Source organism: Aythya ferina (assembly GCF_964211825.1).
Source record: "Aythya ferina genome assembly, chromosome: 3".
NCBI classification, from domain to species: domain Eukaryota; kingdom Metazoa; phylum Chordata; class Aves; order Anseriformes; family Anatidae; genus Aythya; species Aythya ferina.
The window spans coordinates 56,053,517-56,071,690 of record NC_140298.1 but is presented as its reverse complement, the minus strand read 5'-3'; the positions used below and the strand labels follow the sequence as shown (position 1 = coordinate 56,071,690).

At 41.4% G+C, this 18,174-nt stretch overlaps 1 protein-coding gene across 7 annotated transcripts in view; it reads right to left on the bottom strand.

Moving 5' to 3' along the window:
* PLAGL1 (PLAG1 like zinc finger 1) overlaps window positions 1-18,174 on the bottom strand; it is a 48,827-nt gene that overhangs the window by 10,877 nt on the left and 19,776 nt on the right. For 6 of the 7 annotated variants that reach the window (XM_084512753.1, XM_084512752.1, XM_084512756.1 and 3 more), the window contains 3 exons: window positions 3,733-3,888; window positions 2,530-2,642; window positions 821-970 (listed from right to left, as the gene is read on the bottom strand). In XM_084512753.1, coding sequence (XP_084368879.1) covers window positions 821-970; window positions 2,530-2,642; window positions 3,733-3,888 — 419 coding nt within the window. Of the gene's footprint in view, window positions 1-820; window positions 971-2,529; window positions 2,643-3,732; window positions 3,889-7,853; window positions 8,005-18,174 lie in introns of those variants that run through there. The other variant, XM_084512758.1, reaches the window with a different exon arrangement.

Below are 18,174 nucleotides of genomic sequence, written 5' to 3'. Positions count from 1 at the left end.
TTGAAGTGTTATCACCATTACTTACTCTCACACCATCACTGTGTGATAAATATTCCCACAGTAACCTCTTTTGACTAGTATCCTATACTTACTTTTATGTTCCTCACTATACTACACAGGTATTTACTTAGAATATAAAAGAGGAAATTAAGGAACGTTCAAAATACAGACTTCAGTTTCCTAAACGAAAGAGTTCTGATTTAAAAAAAAAAAAAAAGGCAAAAAAAAAAAAGCTTTGATTAGAAATTCTGTTCTGATTAAAAGTTCACGTTCTGATTTAAATAAAAATAAAAATAAAAATAAAAATAAAAATAAAAATATGTCTGGAAAATCATACTTAAAGAGGCTATTTAGTATCCTGTTTCTGAGCACCTGGTAATGTGATCAGAACGTACAATGTGTCCAAAAACACATTGTAATACAGGACAATGTGATAAAGGACAGAAGTGTGTGTGTGCTTTCCTAGAAAAAGTACTGTCAAATATAACACTGCTAGATAATCTCTCCATGTGCCGACTAGGAACTGAAGACTGGTAAGACTTTACAGCATTTATATTTAAACACCTCCACCACAAATGGTATTTCTTTATTTCTCTGCTCAGTTTCTTCACTGCCCACAACAGTATGTACACATTGCCTTTTACTGGAAAACCCCATAGATTGCTTGCTTTACTATGGATTAAGTGACATAAAGGGTGGTATGTCGTAAAGCTCCAGTTGAATATAATAAATATTTCATCTGTAAAAGGGTTGGTCTTTCAGAATCTTTGTTGGTGAACTGCCATGTGAGTGACAGGTGAAGCAATATGGGTTTAAGTACCTTAACAGTCGTGAAGTAGACTTCTCCACAGTGCTGATAAGCCACAAGGGTCTGTTCTTCTTGGTTCCGGGCTAGCCGGACAAACATCATCCAGTTTCCACAGTCTTCATTGGGAGTGTCCAGAAAGTACTTCCCTCCATCTTTCAACACCTGAAATTAAGGTGGAGGATGGGAGAAAGAACAGGATAAAACCCAGTCCTGTACAGAGAAATATTAATTTTCTTTAACTTGGAGTCAGAGCTACTAGTTATTTACCTTCTCTCAGAGATACATTTGCTGAAATCATGGTTGTTTTGAAATAGATCACTTTCAGAGAACACCATGTGCAAAAGAAAGTGAAGAATGAGTACCTTCTGAGGCGCCCAACCACTACAATAGCTGTAGGCCTTTGTATGTATTTCCAGTTTATATTTCTCATTTTTCTATGTTACATAAAGATAGTATTATAAGAACTAAGTGCAAGCAGGTAGGAAGATAAGCTTTGTGCCTTAATGTACTTCCTGAGTACTTGATAATCTCAAACTTTAGTGATGCATTAATGCTGTGTTTTGCATTGAACAATCATGCAGCTTGTGTAATAAGTCCAAAGAGGCAACATACAACATAATGACTTTTTAACAGTCATCTCATTTTCTCCTTAACAATGTAAAAATAAATACAAATGAACAATTGTGCCAGAAAGATCCTTCTTTTTGCTTTACTTCATTCCTCCTTTCCTTTGCAAGAGAATGCCTCTACAAGGCAAATGCTTCCGACCTTTTCATACAAGACAGTTGCTTTTTCACACTCTCTGGAACATGGACAGTTGAAGCTGCAACACAGATGTCAGCGCTGCATGTATCTGTTCTAATCTGTAACTATGCTAATAATTAATTGCAAAACAAGTTTCATTTCCATTGATTCTGGGAACTACTTTACCTAACTTTGTCACGTTTCCAATGAAAATACCTTCCTGATGGTCAGGTCCTGGTTTGATTGCATACAAAATGCTGCTAGAGAAATGCCAAGGCAGCTACTGCTGTCATGTAGAAAATCTGGGACTGCAGTCTCTTTTTGTGAAGAAACAGCTCTTTCATCAGTCAGAGCTGTGCTTATCAGAGTACACTTTAAAGCAAACTGGGCCGACTGATAGAGCATAGGGTGTGGTTTACAATGGCTTGGTGGAGAGGAAGGAACTGGGTGATTAGCTCATCCATGCTCACGAACTCACTAGAGATGTACCTTTTCTGCATTTGTAAGAATTACAGCATCATGTAAGGATGGAAGAAATTTAGTTATGGAGAAGAACTGGTATCAACGTGCAAGGAAAATCCTACAGCAAAAATAGTATTCCTTTCCTGGCAGACCACTCACATGAATTTCATGCAAAAATGAAATCTACAGCAATTACTGAAACTATTGCTTTCATTCTCAAATGAAATTACAGGAGTATCTGCATCTATGCCTTCCTCCACAGCAGACTGTTTTCCAGTCCCAAGCTTCTGAGGAAGTTCAAAGGAAGACATACAGCATGTCGTGGGACAGCTGCTGCCAGCCTCTCTTGGAGGGTGAAAGGCTATGCTGTGCAATCTAGTAATATGATTTAACTTCATACATGGAGATCAGAAGTACGATTAATTAAATAGATTAGAAGGCAAGTTGCCCGGTTAAAATGAATACGAAATGTTAACATGAAGTACATATGTGTCTTTAAGTCATAGGGCTTTTACCTGCAGGACTAGCCTACTCTCATCATAGCGGGTCAGTTTTGTAGACAGTTGACCAACATAAGGACCAAACTGTGTTCTCTTCTGTATTACTTTCTTCGCAAATACTCCGAGGACTGTGAATGAAAAACAAACAAACAAACAAACAAACAAATAAATAAACAAACAAGACCAGTCTAATATTAATACAGGTGTAATGAGCTATTTCTTGTGTAATTACAACTATGAAAATGGAGACACACAATAGTGCTGAACATATTAGTTTTTCTTCTAAACTAATAAACCAGGTAAATCATTCAAAGGCTAAGAGTCTGAAAAGGATCCCAGTCTTTAAAGAGGCTTTTTAAAAATGGGACTTACACTGAATACAATTTGCAAAAGTACATAAAACCCATGACAAAACATTAACATGCAATGCTCAAATGTGCTGATACTCTTCAATGTACAAGCTGATGTTATCATAGTGCTGTACTTCTTGGTATAATTGACCAGGCTGTCATCTCCCAGTATGAGAGGAGAGGATCTATAAAAACTCAAAATTATCCATCTTGCCCATTCTAATTTAATACCAATGAAGCAACACAACAGGAATCTTGCCGTTCTCTTTATGAAATGTTATCTACACAAAACTACGTTACACAGGTATCTGTGCAAGATTTGAGCATGTAGTTCCCTTGCTCAAATGTGGGCATTTGAGCTGTCCTGCCATCTAAAGAAAACAAACAACTGTCCTTCAACAATGTGAACAGAAGATGCTGTAAAAGGTACATTAGCACCTTGTGTTCTTTTGAGTCTGTAGGGGGTGGGTGGTGGATGAGGGATGCTATTTACCATTTTGTTTCTGGCCTTTTATTGAATACTCTTTCCTGTTTTGCATGCTTGGGGAAAAAAGAGATAGGTAATATAGTACATGGCTGTTACCATTAGATACAAATTCAACATTCATTAGACGCATATCACCTCACGAGAACCAACTGATTGCTCACAGTTCAATGTCACACCAGCTCTGGCTAATGTCCTGACATCAGTCTATGCATTGAGGTTACTAGCAATCAGTCATAAAAAACAGTAGCTGAGTGTGAGCTTTGGTAACATCAGCTTCACACAGTCAATACCCAATTAAGTTACTCATGAAAACAAGCAAGTGTTAGTACAGCCAGTGGCCTCCTCTTTCCCAAATGTGGGAAAAAGAGCAACAATACTTACTCTGCTGGTTTCCAGCTCGCAGCTCCAACACTCGCAAAGTAAGGTAATGAGGTAGGGTAAGACGGGCTCGGCTAGGAATAACCCTGTCTTTAGCCTTGATGAGTGGTCCATGGAGTTTGCATTCTCCTATAAGGCTCTTACCGCAATCCTCACACCCTAAAAATCCAGAAAAGAGAACACATTATTTAAAATGCTGTGCTACTCTCCAATTTTGTCTCTTCTAATTTTCTCACCTGAAAACACAGCTTAAATTATCTTTTTTTTTTCCTTTTTTTTTTTTCCTCTTTATACCACTATTCTACATTAAGTAGTGAAAAGATTATCTGCAAACCAAAAATGAAACAGGAAGGTTTGAAATAAGACCTCCAGTTTGTGCATTCCCTCCTGTGCGCATTGGTAGGTCCTGACTCCAAAACTTATACAAAGCTCACTCTGAGGTGTTGCAAACAGTCCCTTTGGAGACCAGCATGACAGGAAAACTGGAGCTCGCAGTATGCACACCTTTAAATCAAGGTGTATATGAGAAAGGCAATGTTACTAGTAATAACCAAAGAAACTCACAGAGATCCAAGCAGCCCAAGAAAGATCACTGTGACTTCGTGAGCTTACACAGACCCTTTTTAGTTGGAGATGAGACCTTTGGTGTAACACAGAAATGAATATGATAGGTGTTTACAGCCACAACTCAGGCAACAGCCACACAAGGTAGCCTTCTTAGCATGGGCAGCCTATGGAAAACACAAGGGCACACCACATTTCCCAGTGATCTTTTCTTAGTAATCACATCTGCAGGACATACAAACCATCCAGAGAAGTCACTAATGAGAAATACATGTCTGCAACCACTGACTTTCTCCCAGCACAGTACGGTATTTTTGGCACAGCGTAGCTCAGACTGGTTGCCAGGGAAACTTGAGCAGGGACACAACCCAGCAATGATACTCTTCAGCAGAAGTCATCCAGGCAGTGGAGTTATGCAGGGTGATGGGGAAAACATTGCACAAAGCCTTTTTATAGACAGTAGAAACCAAACCAACAACACTTTATGATTAAAAGGAAAAGATGATGTTGGTCATCCATGACCACCTTGCTTTGTTCTACTTTTGACAACTCTGTTGAGCAAGTCTGATCAAGTAAGTGGCAGTAAGCAATGGAAGGGGGAAGCCAAGACAGCCAAGAGAGTTCAAGGGAGCCATGGGAAGCTGTAGCAAAGATTGAGCTGGGAGAGATGAGGCTTCACTACAGGTGGGAGCTAGTAGCCAAAGAGGTTCAGGGAAGCATAAGCACTCAGAAGACACCATCTGGACAGACATTGAAGACAGGCTTAGAGAAAGGATGGTAGTGACACAGATGCAATATTCAGTGTGGTTCCAAAAGGTTTCCATTTGAAAACACAAGAAGGCAATAGACACACCTCAAGAGTCTGGTCCCAAACCTCCCCAAATAAGTCTGAAGTGTTCCTACTGAGTTCTCTGGTGTCTCCACTAGCTGTAAATGAGGAGGTAGACCTATATGTTGGTCAGTCTACAGTAGTAGACAATATGGCAGTAGTCCATATTTTTCAATACATTGGGGACCATATAATAGTTTTCTTTTGTCATGGCTCCCAGGTGGCACACCAGCACTACGAATAACTGAAATCCATGACTTTTTTTTTCTTTTTGCTACTGTTACAGATAAAGAACATGCCACTCTATAGTCATCACTGTGGCATCACCAAATGCCATACTTTCAGTTATCACTGAAAATGCACAAAAAAAAAAAACACCCTAAATATAGCCGCAGGACAGATTTTTCTAATTACACAGCATTTTATGTACCTGAAGGTCCTTTACAGCTAGGCTGCAAGGAAAATAAAATATTTTCATGGTGATTTAACATAATAGGCTTTTAAATAAATTACCAACAATCTATGTCTTCTGAGGGCAACCAAGCTATTAGGGGTCCTCTACCAGCTCCCTAGGCTTACCTAGAATAATAGCGACTTTGTTTCAAGTTGCACGGCTCCTGCCTGGAGAGTTGTTGTATGCAAATAGCCGAAAAACATTACCAAAAGCAAAAGGGAGACAAAGAGCCGCTGTTAGAGGGAGGATGTATCTAATCATAAAGTACACGACCTTATCACTCCCTGCCATGCCTCTGTGATTCATCGCCTGAATGCCCAGCTCCTGAGCAAACCTTGCAGCCCTCCCGGGGCAGTGCCACCATGGAGGCCCCAGGGCAGGCAGCGGGTAGACGAGGAGCAGAAAGCAGGGGAGAAGAACACAGCAGGCCTCCCTTGAACCTGCCTCCAAATCTGTCACTGGTATCCTGTCAGTTAAACTCTGCTGCCATGCAAGCAGATGGTATGGTTTGAAGTGGCCTGACTGGGAAAGCTCATGATTAAATACTCCCAGAGATATCAGTAGCAACCACAAGACGAGCTTGGTGAAGGCCCTGCTGATGGGTGGTGACATCCCCACTCCTGACTGAGGCACTCACCACCACCTGCAGGTGCCGTCACAACCACAGAGCTGACCTCCCAACCAGCCTCCGTCCACACTGGGGGAGGATTTGGTTTCAAAACAGAAATCTAACACTCTCAAATGGAATTTTAAAACACACACATGGAGGATGCTCCCTGAAACTGAAAATAAGGCTAGTGCAAAGAAGTAGTTGCCAGAAAGGTGCCTAGCCAAAACCTGGAACACCAGGGTGCTGTCCTGGAGAACATGACCAAACAGCAGACTCCATAGCTGGAAGCAGCTCAGAGTTAGGACACTGCTATAAGTTAATTAGCTTTCCCACCCACTTCAGCCAACACCCTGGCAGTTTGGTACATTTGGGTTCATGTACTTGTTAAGCACCTTGCTGGGGGTGACTCTGGGCCGGTGTCTCTGTGCAGCACCTCAAAACACCCAGACCTGCCCAACGCTTGCTTTAGGACTGCCTGTGTTTTGATGTGGGATGTGGAGATTACCAGCTAATTTAGCAGTTTAACAGCCATCCTGGAATTACATGTACCGCACAGTACTTCTCACCCCACGCTGGCATGCTGGTAGCCCGACTCTGAATGTATTGCACACTGAAAATTGCTGGGTGTGCCAGAAACATGGGATTGGGCCACTGCAAGTATAACTGCTGAGAGCACCTACTGCCTTAAAAAGTTCCCCTGAGGAGTGGGGGTCTTTGCTATTTCTTCCCCAATAACTAACAGTGCAAAACTGTCAAATTCATGATCTTCCTTGGAGGTAGTTAAGGACCAGCTCAGTCAGGATCCCTTGTATTTCAATGATAAATTGCAAGGCAAAAAATGTATCGGCTATTGTAGCTACACTGTGGCACCACTTTGCAACGCTCACACAGATTTTATGCCCTGTTTTCACTTGGCTGCTTAGGTAAAACGTTATATATATATTTTTCACACCCTCTAAGGTGTTCAGAACCATGAAGCATCCTGTTACAGGAGCAACACACACCTGGCAGCATTAGCACTAGGTATGAAATGCAGTCTGATAGAAATTCTTCACTCTTAGTGAAGATTTTTTTCTGCTTTTTGTTGGGAACATTCGTATATTGCTTGGTGGTTTTACAGTTTCCCTGCTCCCATAACTTATATTTACACAAACAAGATTGATGGATTCCGTGTCATGTTTACAGAAATACTTGATAATGTACAAGCCTGCAAGGGACTAATAGAACTGCCTCTGTTCCTCTGCTTTGCTGCTACTTAAATGAGTAGGCAACAAAAATAATAGAAACAAATTCACAGGTACTACAAGCTGTAAAAAAAAAAAAAAAAAAAAAAAAACAGATCAAAACAGATCATGCCATTTACTGTAACTTCAGAGCAGCAGTGCTATGTTGTCCCCTACAGGGTACTTGTTGGTTCTTTCTCTGTGCCTGTAAAGATTCTTACACTGATCCAAATAATGCCCTTTTTAGCTACCTGCAGATGAAACAGCACAAGCTGCAGATCCCATACCTGGTAGGATTTTTATTCTGCTGCATGCCATGGGGCCAGCTTCTGCCTTGCTGCTAGGAGGCATTGCCAGCAGCCACAGTGCCCACGGGACAGGCTCCCACCCACCAGCTGACCGCAATGGGCTGACCGCGACACCAACACCATGCCCGTGGCTCACCTGCGCCTTTCCCACCGTGGTGGTGCTTGCCCCTGCTCCAGGTGGAGGTGACAGCTCTCTTCTGCCAGCACTGCAGACCACAGCCCAGCCTGCTTCCCTTTCCCCCCGGATGACTACAGGGCCGCCTGCCCTGCTCGGGGCCAAGCTCCTGCAGGTAGAAGCAGCCAGCTGGGCTCGAGCACGGTTACCAACCTCGTATTTCCAAAACGGCGGCACGGTCCCCGTGCAGTGCCACCCCCACAGGCACAAGCCCGGCCTCAAGGGAGAGCTCATTAGCGTGGGCAAGGCGCCACGGGCCGCGGTTACACAAAGTCCGGTTGCAGAGATAACGGGGCTATACATAGCTATACTAGGAACAGCAATCTCTGCCGGGAGAGCCTGAGCATACCACCAGCTCCTTGGCTAATCAGCCATAGAGCAAAACTTTTTAAAAAATGGTTTGCTAACAACCAGATCCTTATCAGGGCAGCCTTCCTGCATCTTCTCCAACCTCTGCTGTCAAGTGACATGGTGGTATCTGAATCCTTCAGCGGCTCAGAAGGCGTCTGCAGTGCTACACGTGTGTGCTGTGAGCATGGAGGCAAACCATTCCTCTTACAACACCCATTGCTTGCAACGATGCGCGGCGAGAAGTGACTGTCTGGCCCAGCAGTGCTCCAGATCTGCTGTGCTGTTTTGCAGCATTAAAACTAGCTCCCATGCACGGAGGGAACAAAGATCAGTGTACACAGCACTCCAAATCCAAGTCTAATTACAGTCATAAGATTTGCATAGCAAACAACAGTAATTTACCCCAAAGTAAAACTGCACTGCTCCATTACCCTCGTGCGGCTTTCATGTAGAGGAACGCCACATAAATACCTTACTGAAATCTTCTAACATATATTGCATTTGCAGTATGCAATTCTTGATTCTTCTTACATAAAAGTATGTGAGGTTTCCCTGCTCTGTGTTTTGTTTTGAAGCACCCATTGCTGGACAAGCTTGAAAATCTTGTTCCAGAATATTATTTATTTGGCAAAAATTCAAAGTACTCAATTAGCAAACACTTAATCCCAAGTTATTTTCCCATTATTGTGGACCACTGCCACACATTTCCTCTGTAAAAAAAATTAAAACTTTATGAAAGAAGCCTTACATGTCCTAAGTTTGATGTAGAAAGTGCATTTACAAGGGAGCTGATTATTTATCTTAACTGATAAATAATTCATCCAGTTTATGTTATACTAAAGTAGAACTCCAGTTACAATTACCAGAACTCAGAATATAAGAATTTTATTAAAAAGTTTACTTTCTAATATTTTGTCCTGCTAAATTTTCTACTGACTTTCAGTCTTTAGCTGTAATAACTGATCTCTAGTCCAGCATGAAAATAGGTGAACTTTTCTTCAATTTCTCTTTTTTGTATCACTTCTATCTCATAAAAGAAAACCTTGTGTTAGCAGACAGATGCAACTGATCAGCTACACAAAAGAAAAAAAAAAAAAAAAGGATCAGGAAACCACAGTCAGGGCTGACTTTGCAATCATAACCGCTCACCTGAGCAAAGACTGCAGACTTGCACATTCATACACATGTGAATTTGTATTATTTGGGAAATTCAGTGGAGGAGCAGTCCTGATCTCTTGCAGGGATGAGCAGCACTGTGAGCATGAGGGCCTCTGCCTTTTTTTAGGGCCCCTACTCCCCAGGGAAAGGAACGGTGGGTGGCTGGCTTGCAAACATCCCAGCAATCGTCCTTAACATTAAGCACATTTATAGTAACATGACCTCATTCTACGAAAATGTAAAACTTAAAAAACGAGTTACTATATTTGGAGATGGAAATAAAACAGAAACGTGCCTTACTGCCACCCCAGGCCTCAGGTCGGACTGGTAAGCTGTGCCTGCTCCCTGGCACCAGGACCAGCAGCGCTGCAGGTGAGCCCAGGCCTCAGCACCGATACGTGTCTGGAGAGATGTCTTCCCTCCCATCGCCCTTGTCATGCCCCTGTGCCCCTGCCTGTGAAGGAAGACAACTTGTATGGAGTGCACACCCTCCATGTACCCCAACAGTGGTGATCAGCCCAGGCTCCCATTCCTGCCTTACCAAGGTATGACCCTGTCCTGCACGGTTGTTGTGATGAAAGGATGGCTTGAGAAAGGACCCAGGGGGGCTGAGCTCCTCTCTGGCTGTAAGGAAACCTTCCAGTGCAAAGCATGCATGGCATTTTCCTGACAGACATGAGTGCAAGCACGTAAACTTTTCAGAACTCCAAAACTATGTGTTATACAAACATATAAATGATAACAGTGACTGTGATTCATTCCTAGTTCCTAAGAGGGAGTAACCGTAATGACAGTTGAGAACATCTGGGAGCAGTAAGGTTTTTGTCTGGTGATGATGCAGTACTACCACCAGCATGGTCAGGAAGAATTCACCCAGCCTCCCGTAAAAAGCCCTCCTCCCACTGACCCCTGCGAGGCTTTCTACTGTGGTCCTTCCGTCGAGCAAGTCTTAGGAGCAAAATAATTAGAGAAGATTCAAGGAGCACAACTGGGCTGTGATATTCATAAAGGGACTGCACACAGCAGCTTCGGCAGGGTCTCATGACGGCTGCGCAGCAGCAGGATACCTGTGCTCTCCTGTATATTACAAACTTCACAGGGAGGAGAAACTGAAAGGTACCTTCACTGTTTGAATGCCTGAAAGGGCAGTGCCTTGCAGGACTTTCCTGTAAACTTAGAGAAAAGAAAAAATAAACAGCAGGGAAAGCACGCCGGAGTGTTTATCAAGTTTAACTTCACTCTCCAGTCTGAACAACAAGCTTATCAAAGTTCTTGTTAGCTTCACTCATCTAAAATGACTTCACATAAAAGCACTGGTTGATTGAAAGCTAAGTTCAAAAAAAAAAACAAAAACACACACACTTTTTTCTGGTTAGTCTCAGGACTAAAATGTATGTGTCACATTTCTGGTACACCACATTGGTTTGGTTGCTATCAGAATCCATATATTGAATGTACAGTTCAAATGAAGTCACTTCCTGTACTTTACATGTAATAGCTTCTAATCAGCGTGAACAAAGAGACTTCTCTCATTGCTGAAAGCTGAATGCATTTCAAACAATCAAATTGAAAAATGCAGTTCGATTTTTGATTTTTTTTTTCCTTCTCTCTTCCCTCCACTGGCTTGGCATAAAGTCATATAAAATTGGATCCAGAAACGGAGAAGGTGGTTAACAGCAAATTCACAGAAACAACTGGCTTTTTTTTTTTTTTTTTTACAAGAAACAGCCTCAGCCCGTGCAGCGTGCTCCCACAAAATGCCAAGCAAACGCTCCCTGCTGCAGTCCTCCCGTCTCCCCCATATCAGCCAGCAGCAGCCGGTGCTGGTGCAGGCAGCGGCCCCTGGCTGCGCCACCTCCCTGCTTTAGGTCTTTGCCAGCACCACCCAAACCACACTGCTTCAGTACTGCAGACAGCAGAAATAAAATCCCTCCATCCACAGAAACATAGGCAACCATCAAGAGAAGTCACAGCCAAACTGCTCGTAAGCACCTCGTGGCTCTGGGGGCACATTTTGGACTCCCTGTTCTATGCCCCTCACAGCAGAGGTTTCACCACCCACAGCAGAAGTGGCTTTAATTGGTCTCGAGCACTTTTCTTTGGGGGAGATTTTTGGCAGGCTGGTTGATTTATTTTAGTGTGAGATCATTTAGCGGATAATGCTAATGCTACTGTTGTAATTTAACAGAGACATTAGAAATTTCTACGATTATTTTTTTTATTCTAACAAAGAACAACAAAAAAGCATGCATGTCTTCTTGTATGTATGTATGCATGTATAAATACACATGCACACAACCACACACACTGTATCAAGAGCATGAATGCGGCCAACAACTTTATTCACAGCTGGTCAACACCACGGTTTCAGTTCTGATAAATGAAGTGTAGAGATTCTAATGACTAATGCCTCATATTAATCTGTTGAAATATTTCCAACACTTGCAACACTCCCTTAAAAGGGAACCTTAGACTGGGTCTCTCTCTCCTTTATGTGGAAACACACTGTCATGAAACTTTCCATTGAACTTGGTTGTTACTGGCCATCAAGTTCAGATGTTGCCCGGAGGAGAATGACAGATGGCTTGCTCACATAATCTGTCTCTCCTGGGAGTAAGAATGAAGCAGGTAGACATACTCTGCAGAAGGAAATACGTGCTTGCTGTAGGACATAATGAGGGCATCAATATTCCTGGTGGTGGTCAAAGAAAGGTTAGACCTGGTGCTTAGGGACATGGTTTAGTGGGTGACATTGGTGGTAGGGGATGGTTGGACCAGCTGATCTTGGAGGTCTTTTCCAACCTTAATGATTCTATGAAGAGTTGCATGACAAAGAAGCTCTACTCATCCTGCAGCTGGAGCACCTGGAGTCTTTAAGGACAGTTTTAACTAAATGAAGCAAGGCACAGCTAGTGGGAATAAAATCAGTCTTAAGACCATGGGACCCAGTTCTGCAGGCAGAAGGCCATATGCTTAGCTCTACTGCTGTGTGACTAGCCACATTAGGAATAAAGGAAGTTGATGTGGAGAAGTGAATACATGGATACTTAGGACAAGTTGTGGCATTGAGACCTTGGAGGGCCAAACCTGAAATAATACTCACTACCTGCACCACATTTAAGAGAAACAGTGTGGATAAAACTGTGGAACCAGTTAATTTTCTCATTCCAAACCTCCTTTGGGAGGTTTCTAATTCATCCAAAAGAACAAATTCTGTTTTGAGCTCATGAATCCTGAAAAACATTTAGAATACTGAAATATAGGTACCTTTTTAAAAGATTTGTTACTATAAATGAAGGGTCACTAACTGCTTAGCAGAACATCTTTAACCCTTACTCTGCATCACCTGAATAACAGGACATAGCAAACAATTTCTGTTATGGCATGAAGCGCCTTTATTTTCTGATTTCCAGAACACAGAGGATGCTTCAATCCCCATTTTTGGGGAATTAAGTCAGTAGGAGACCCTCAAACCTAGCTTTTATGGTCCCATTATTTTCCTCTTCTAAGGCATGATGTGATTTCTTTAAGAAGTATAGACATTGGGAAGCTCTGCCTCTGAATAAACACAAGACTCTATTGCTGTGAAAAGAACATCCACACATACAACTGTCGTATCTGTGTTTCCGTTTACTTGTTATCTTTTCCTGAGATCTAACATAAACTTATTTTGTTCTACCCTGAAGATTTTCAATAAGAACCAAAGGATAATTATCTAATACCTCAAGTGATACTGTAGTAAAGAAATTATATCCATCTGAGCTTCTTTAATAGACTGATTAGGAAAAGGTTTTTAAAAATAGCATCAAATAGACTGGGCAGCAGTATAATATATTTTCCTTACAATAATTCTTCTCCTCAGGCATAAGGACAACCTTGAATCTATTTCTCTGAAATACAGAATTACAGAGCACACAATTAGAGTATTATTGGAGAATTACATTTAAAAGTTGCAAAAATTTGTGAGTTTAGAAATGATTACAGATTTTTTTCTGCAGATGAAGCACTCTAAACTCAGATTGCAATGTATCTCCATAAAGCCCTACTTATCCTCCTGTTGACAGTCGTCTTAGTTTGTGACCAAATAAAATCCGAGCACTCTATCTACAATTGTTTCTGATTAATTTCTATTTTCTTTAAACTATTTCTAAAAATAAATATATATATATATAAAAACAACAGTGTCTATTACTGGAATCTAAGAAGCAATCTTGCAAAGCAAAATTGCAAACAATTCATTTTTGTATTTTGCTAACTCAAAGAATAAGATCAACAGGTGTTAAAGGCATTATCTCGGGGGAAATGCTCCATTCCTCAGATATGTATTCATATAACGCGAACATTTAACATCCATATGTACTTGGAGCTGTATATGGTCACATACTCCACAATGTATTCAGTATACCTTATTCTATTGGTTGGACATAAATTATTTTATATGCCTTGTACTTCAACGTTGCCAATAGATCACAGCAATATTAATATTTCACAAAGATCCCTGAAGTTAGAAGATACAACTGTCTTGCCAAAACATCCTCATGCAGTTTCCTTCACACATCTGGCTAAACGCTTTCCAGTCAATTATGTTAGGCATAAGTGGTTCTTCCCTGCCTTATCACCCAATTAACCAAACACAAATGCTAACTTCTGTGTCATATGTGAATGTACTTTCTTTCCCTTATACTCACGAAAAAAAGCTGTGATCAACTAAGCTTTCCAAGACCGTGCTTCTTTTTTATTTACACCATTACAACTACCCAGAAACCAAAACTCTCACTGGCCAATATTTTTGTAACATATCTAGATTATGTTATTAAACCAACCAACAAATGTATCTGCTTTCTAATTTAAATGTTAAGCTTTAAATTAGTTTTAGCTCTAAATTTTAGTGCCTTCCAATGCCTTCCAACTATGAATACACTTATATGCGGTCCAAAAAAAAAAAAAAGAAACATTTGTATAACAATAATTGTTATTAGGCAGCTCACAGATATAAATATCATATAAATATCAGGCTGCTTCACATCAATATTTTTTATATCTTTTTCAAAATCGTAAATGAATTTGCTTTTTTGCTTTTTCCTCTGAAAATCTTGGAAGTTTAAAAGCAGAACCCACATGCAAAAATGCTGATGGCTTACAGTTAAACTACATGTTTTCCTTTTCAGGATCAGCAAAAGGATTCTAAAGAAAGCATGTTTGTATATGCAGCCTCGATGCTTCCAAGGAAAACAGATAAGTTATCTGCTGCAGAGAAGAGCAAAATGAGACAAAAATAGTAAGATTAGTAGCTTAAAGTCACTTCAGGGAAAAATGCCATACTGAGCAACACAAGCAACTGCAATAAAACATGAAACTTTCCAAGCACTCCCACTGAAATTATGGGATTACCCAAAAGTTTTCATATAACAGCACACACAGAGATGCTTTGAATCAGGTTTACAACACAAAAACAGCAATTCCTGCTGCCCTGCAAGAACAAGGCTGCGTGATAGTACTCCACCCGGAGCTTACCCACAAATGAAGAGATGACATTTCTTAACTTTATTCCTGCAGTCAGAACTTGTCCACACCTGAATGTTGTAGCTACATGAGCTCAGAAACTTTCTTCTTCAGTCACTGCAGAAACTAATATAGAAACTCTGGTGATCTGTTCTCTTGTTTTCAGTAGAAAATTTACATATGAATTACACACCAAATTCCTTTGGTCTGATAAACTGTTCTGGACTTGCATGAAGCAAATACTGCTTCTTCATTACCATCCTCCTCTTGCTATTCTTTGTTGTCTTTATGAAAAACCCATATCCCTAAAATCAGCAAACATAAAGGTAAATCCATCTCTTGCCTTCCAGTCGACGCACAGAAACAGAGGTTTGGAAATACGCACTTACATTTCAAGGGATTTTAGGTTCCCAGATTTTCTGCCAGACAGGGCCACTGGTTACTCAGCTGCTGTGTGCATAAGTGTTAACACAGTGATTTGTACTGGTCAAGAAATCATCTGATGCAATCCAGTTGATTCTCAGAGACATAAAGCTCTGTATATAATAGCCTACATAAAAGACTGATGTTAAGGACCCGACTGCAAGACTCAAATACCAAGTTATTTCCTATTACTTTTCATATTCATTAACCACTGTTAATTAAAGAATAAGTGAACATAACACAAAGGCTAAAAACAGCACAAGAGTCACTAAGGTGTTTCCCATGACACAACACAATGCAAACACTGTTTTTGCACTCAAGAATACAAATGCAAACATTTCATAATCATACTACGCGTAGGAATTCAAAACAGCCCTTACCTTAATTTAAATTGCATTTTTAGTAGAAAGTCACACTATTCTAGTAGAAGGTGGCAGGAAACATGCCATCTTCCTTCAGCACAGTTTTCCCAATGCCCCTGCGTTCAACTAAGTCTAGCTCTGCTCTGTTTTGTTTTCACAAGAGGACCCATTCAGCACCATGTGCTCCTTTTCAGCTGTCAATAAACAGAGGCAGTGAATTCCCCAGAGCTTCACAAAGCTAGTTAGGCATAGCCATTCATTTCTCCAGGAAAACAGGGCATTGATTTCAGCAAATTCCCAGGGAGCAGCAACAACAAAGGGATCAAAGACCCACCTCCTTTCCTGCATGGCTCTCAGAGAAGCAGCGACAGGTTTCCTGAAGACAGGGCTGGAGCCCCAGCGACCACCGCATGCTCCATTCACACTCATCGCCTTCCTACACTCCCGGGACAGCCCCAGCGCCAACCGTGACAAACCCCTACATTCAGGCAGCATAATGTACTGCACGCTAGTTCATCCAAGGATAAAAAGAAAAACAAGCTCCAAGGGAAGTCCGCTACTTCCCTGACTGGTCGAGCCTCAATAGCTGCCAGACATTTTATAAACTCCCCTCTCCTTTTTGCCCCCAGCTTCTCCATCTGAAATGAAGAAACATTCACTATCTCCAATTTGTCGTGATGAAACTTCATTGGGATGCTGGCTTTTCTGGATTATTTCCATGGGCTTGAAGAGATAGCTACTGGAATTTCAGGCCTGGCAGCCCTTGCATTGTGTAGCCTTGACATTTTCCATGTGTAATTTGCCCCCACCTGCAGTATTTTTTTCTCTAGGAATCTAAGGGGGGTTGTTCTGGTTTTATATTTTGTTAGGTTTTGTATTTTTATTTATACACGTAGTCTTCATTAATGTGATCTGGAACAAGATTTCTAGTCCTAGAATTTGACCTTGTATTGAACCACGTATTGGTGACAGACTGTGGTTAAGCTTAGGGACCAATTGTTAAGGCTACATGCCTACTGCTACCAGCAGAGACTGCTTCCTGGTGCCGAGACCACCTGGCACATGGTCCACATGTCTAAACACCTCCCTCTGCCTTCTCTTTCTGCCACAAACAGGTTGGTTACATCCAAATTCCTTACGTGGAGCAGAGCCTGGCAGACATTATCCCCAAAATACACCTTGGTGTTGCATCTTACCATAATTACTAAGCTCATGACCTGACTCTGTGCTATCTATGTAAAAAAAAGCAGGCATAAAAATCTAGAGTCAATTCACATCTGTACATATGTCCTATGTTTCTCTTTAGCATTCTTCTCTGTATTGACATTTTTCCAAGGCACTACCTGGCTGCCACAAACCCCACATGTGTATGTTTTTCCACCAGCTGGAACCTGGAAAGTCCCCTGAGCACTGCTATTCACACACCTTTGAGTGACACAAGTGTCTGTCCTAATAGCATGACCGAGTGTCAACTGGCCCTTGCTCCTATGGAAAGCAAGGGACTTAGATTAGAACAACCCAGGGCCTGGTCAAGCCACATCGTGAATATTTCCAGCATGGGAAATTCAACTATTTCCCTGGGCTATTCTAATGTTTAATTGACCCCATGGCTAAGAATTTTTTTCTTATATCCAGAGGCAATATATATATTCCCTGAAGCAACTCGTGGCTGCTGCCTCTTGTACCACCATGGTGCATTCTCGTGGAGAGAGTGCTTCCACCTTCTTCTCCATAACCAATGTTTTTATACTGTGGACAAGATCAGCTCCCCCAGGCTTTCACTTCTCCAGTGATCTCAAACCACTGATCATTAAGGAAAGCAGGAGAGTGGTGCCGACACTGAGCTGAAGAGGAAAAAAAAGAAATTGCTAGAGCGTAAGTTAGCTGAAATGGATGAACTAGCTTATACAACCAAGCAGAGTTGAAGAGTCTTAAGCAAATCTGACCAGGACTACTGCACAAGTCCCCCTACCCTACCCTACCCTACCCTACCCTACCCTACCCTACCCTACCCTACCCTACCCTACCCTACCCTACCCTACCCTACCCTACCCTACCCTACCCTACCCTACCCTACCCTCTCTCCTGTCTTTAACATTACACTCCTGCTGTTTGCCTGTTGTATATAATACAGTCAGGCATATTACTTTCCTTATCCATCTTTTTTAGAGCTCTCTGTATCTAACAGAACCTAAGTACAATCCAGAATTGCCAGCTGGCAAACAAAGGTTGAAAAATTCACTTTCTCAAATAACTTGATCTTGAACTATATATATTGCCTCCGCAAACAGGTGCTATCTGCCAGTCAGCTGCTGATGCTTTTATATTTATTAATTGATTACAATTGATTGAAGATATTGACCAAAAAATATATAATTTTCCTTGTTCCTTCTTAGGAAGGATTGAAGACTGATAAAATGGTTTCCCAAAATCCCCCTTCTCTTATACTGTACAGCATGCAGTTGGGCAACACTTGGAGGCAATGT